The sequence below is a fragment of the Orycteropus afer genome, unplaced genomic scaffold (assembly GCF_000298275.1).
Source record: "Orycteropus afer afer isolate SDZICR_OR568_19922 unplaced genomic scaffold, OryAfe1.0 scaffold00196, whole genome shotgun sequence".
Taxonomy (NCBI): domain Eukaryota; kingdom Metazoa; phylum Chordata; class Mammalia; order Tubulidentata; family Orycteropodidae; genus Orycteropus; species Orycteropus afer.
Window position 1 is genome coordinate 3592239 of NW_006921783.1, and position 4312 is coordinate 3596550.

A 4312-nucleotide genomic window follows, 5' to 3' on the forward strand; every position below is an offset into this window, starting at 1 on the left:
ATTTTGGTCAATGACATGAGACAAAGTACAAAGTATATGTGAACTGCTGTATGAAAAGTGAATTTACTCTGTAAATCTTCACCCAAATCCTAATTAAAAAAAAAAAAAAAGAAGAATGTAGAATCTGTAAAACATCACATAACATGGATGAACTTAGAGGACATTATGCTGAGTGAAATAATAAGTCAATCACAGAAGGAAAAATACAGCATAAGTTCATTATTGTAAAAAGTCAAGGAAAGGTTTATATATGGAAGGAAACTTTCTTTGTTGGTTACTAGGGGTTGGAGGGGAGGAAATACTGAAAAAAAAGAAAATATGCATTGACCCATGTCACTTTAGTTTTGTGTATTTCACTGTACATAAATTATCTGTCAATAAAATGTAGTTAAAAAAAAATTTCCCTTAAAGACTAGAAAGTTGGCAGTTCTTATTCTACTATAGCAAACCAGCTGATTAAACTGATATATTCTTATAACTCAAACTATATGCTCACCTACAGAGAATTTGATTAAAAAAAAATCAGGCTATTAAACAGCTTTAGCTACTTGTTACACCTTTTTCAGCACTGCGTCACACACACAAAAAAAAGCTAAATCAAGGTTTAAAAAAAAAAGGTACAAGTCAGATTGCTTGAAAGCAGAAAGAGAACATCACCATGATATGCTGTTGCTGTTGAGAGCCATCAAGTGTTTCCAATTCACAGCGACCCCACATGACAGAGCAGTACTCCCCATAGGGTTTCCTTGGCTGTAATCTTTACAGAAGCAGATCTCCACATCTTTCTCCTGAGGAGCCGCTTGTTATGTTGTTGTTATGTGCCGTCGAGTCAGCCCTGACTCATAGTGACCCCTCCTTGGGTTTCCGAGGCAGTATCACTACGGAAGTAGGATTGCCCAACCTTCCTTCTGAGGAGTGGCTGGTGGGTTTGAACTGCCAGCCATCTGGTTAGCAGGCAAGTGTCTTAGCCACTATGCTACCAGAGCTCCCTCAATTCTTCTTAGGTCTTCCTTATTCATTGTACAACTTTCAAATGGAGCCGCTAGGTGGATTCAAAACACCAATCTTTCGGTTAACAGCCTAGTGCTGAACTGTTGCACCACCAGGGCTCCCACTATGATACTAAGGGAAGGTTAATCACTCTCCAGTAAACTCCAACAGACTATATCTGAGAACAAGCAGGCATTGGACTTGCATAAACTCTATTCAGATAAAATCATCTAAATCTAGAACGTTCAACACCAATGATTATTTTGCAGTTATAAATCCTATACAACTGGCCAAACTTGAATTAAAACCTTTTCTTTAAGAAATATTTAACTTACTTGGACTTAATCGTTTAAAGTTAGGACTCTTAGTTACAGTTATTTTAAAACCTGTACAACACAATGTTGTCCTCACAGAGCTTCTATAATGTGGTTGTTGTTGCTGTTGTTATGTGCCATTGAGTCAGCCCCAACTCATAGAGACCCCTCCTTGGGTTTCCGAGGCGATATCACTATGGAAGTAGATTGCCCAACCTTCCTTCCAAGGAGTGACTGGTGGGTCTGAACCGCCAGCCTTCTGGTTAGCAGTCAAGTGCCTTAGGCACTATGCTACCAGAACTCCTATATTGTGGTTAGTTTTTTATTAAAAATAAACTTATTTTGAAAAAAAAAAAGTTACCTTAAAAGCAAATAATATTACTAAAGCAAAGATTCTCTTTTTGGAATCAAGTTAACCCCAAGCATTTAGTTTATATGGTCCAAAAAACGTTAATACCATACCATTTAAATCTGCATTTTCAAATCTGACCCAGACTATTTTCTCCTTTTCTTCCGTTAGAGGTGTCCCACTGTAAGCCTGCAAGGTAAACATAAACATTTGCATAAAATCATTTTACAGCTTTAATATTACTGGTGCACTAAACAAAGAATCATTGAAAGAAAGTTGACCCCACCCTCTCCATTTTCACCACCCAGAGGATTCTGGTAAAGCACATTCTAGAATATCATTATACTCAAAGAAAGTTGTCCAGGACTCTGACCTAACACTGATAGCCTGGACTGGAAAAAAGCAAAACATGTTTTTAACCTATTAAACAAAAACACACACACACACACACACACACTGCCACCAAGTTGATTCCGACTCATAGCAACCCCCATTGGGTTTCCAAGGCTGTAAATCTTTATGGAAGTAGACTGCCCCATCTTCCTTCTGTGGAGTGGTGGGTTTGAACCACTGATCTTCAGGTTAGTAGCCAAATGGTTTACCCACTACACCACCATAGCACCTTTCTAACTTGTTGTTGTTGTTGTTATGTGCCGTCGAGTCGCCCCGACTCATAGCAACCCCTCCTTGGGTTTCCGAGGCATTATCACTACGGAAGTAGGATTGCCCAACCTTCCTTCCGAGGAAGGGATGACAAAAACCTAAAATACAATGATCTCAGTCCATATGAAGTGTCACTGAAATTCAAAGGCATTTAAAAAACTAAATCACCCCTAAATTTTGCAATAAGAAGGCTTAGGACATAAACAAAACTATCACACTTATTTAGGAGCTCTGGTAGCACAGTGCCTAAGGCATTTAACTGCTAACCAGAGGCTGGTGGTTCAAACCCACCAGCCACTCCTCGGAAGGAAGATTGGGCAATCTACTTCCGTAGTGATACTGATACTGCCTCTGCAACCCAAGGAGGGGTCACTATGAGTCGGGTCCCACTGGAGGGCACATAACAACAACAACATCACACTTATTTATTTAGTTACCAAGGATTTATGGTCAGACAATTAACACTTTACCTAGACTTTTTAAGAGTATTACTTTTTCAGTTTCTTATCTGGCTTCCAGAGCCAACCTATCAGCTACTTAATACAAGTCTGCAAGGGTCACAAAGATAAGTATATAGTCTGTGAAGCCTTAGGCAAAGTGTCAACAGTACCCATCAGTATTCAAAGGGAACCATCTCTCTATAAAGCACATCTTTTTATTTAAAATTTTTTTAAATTGTATACAATTAGAAGTAAAGAAGCTCTGGTGGCAGTAGTGGTTAAGGCATTTGGCTGCGAACCAAAAGGTCAGTGGTTCAAACCCACCAGCTGCTTTGCAGAAAAAAGATGGAACAGTCTGCTTCCATAAAGATTTACAGCCTTGGAAACCCAATGGAGGTCACTATGAATCGCAATCAACTCGGTAACAGTGAGTTTTGGTTGTTTTTTTATAAAATATTCAGAAGTATTCAGAATGTCAACAGAACAGGTACAACATTGTGTGTGTGTGTATGCGTGTGCAATTATAGAGCAGAATTCAGTTCACAGAATATTTCATATAGTTGCCATGAGTTGGCTCCTACTCAGGCAACCCCATGTACAAGAGAACAACACTGTTGCCTGGTCCTGCACCATCTTCATGATTTTTGGTATGCTTGAGTCCATTGTTGAGGCCACTGTGTGTTCTCAGTGTCTTCCAACTCAGGGTGCTCCTCTTCCAGCACTATCTGGGAAGTACTCTCTTGTCATTCACAGGGTTTTCAGTGGTGAATTTTCAGAAGTAGAGCAGCAGGTCTTTCTTCTGAGGCACCTCTGGGTGGACCCAAACGTCCAACTTTTTAAGTAGCAGCCAAGCACATTAACTGTGTCCACCACACAAGGACTCCCATTACACACCAACACCAAAATCAAACGTACTGCCATCAAGTCAATTCCAGCGCACAGTAACTCCATGTTTGTCAGAGTAGAACTGTGCCCCTAGGGTGTTTAGTGGCTGTGATCTTTCAGAAGTAGATTGCCAGGGCTTTCTTCCAAGGCACCTCTGGGTGGATTCAAAATACCAACCTTTTGGTTAATAGCCAAGCACTTAACCATTTATGCCATTACCTTTAAATTTCCAAGCCAATTTACAACTTACTAAACCAAACAAAGTCAATGGCTATTGACTCACAAAAGACAAGCTTATCAGAATATAGTTACACTGGAAAATGATTTTATATAACCGGTATTTCAATAGACATTTTTTAAAACAAGTGAGTTGTATATAGGACAGTTGATTGTTTTACAGAAGAGGAAAACTTGCACTAAACCTAAACCAAATCAATTGCCATAGAGTCAATTCCAACTCACAGCTACCCTATAGAACAGAGTAGAACTGTTCCATAGGGTTTCCAAGGCTGTAAATCTTTATAGAAGCAGACTGCACATCCTTCTCCTGTGGAGAGACTGATCGGTTCAAACCACAGATTTTTGGTTAGCAGCTGAGCTGATAATTCAAACCCACCAGCCACTCCTCACGAGGAAGGTTGGGCAATCTACTTCTGTAGTGATACCTCCTC

General features: G+C 39.7%; 1 protein-coding gene across 1 annotated transcript in view; it reads right to left on the reverse strand.

Moving 5' to 3' along the window:
* The window catches only part of BCAS3 (BCAS3 microtubule associated cell migration factor), a 727666-nt gene that overhangs the window by 716644 nt on the left and 6710 nt on the right, over positions 1-4312 (reverse strand). The window contains exon 3 of the mRNA XM_042781927.1: positions 1767-1842. Within this exon, the coding sequence (XP_042637861.1) occupies positions 1767-1842 (76 nt within the window). The remainder of the gene's footprint in view (positions 1-1766; positions 1843-4312) is intronic.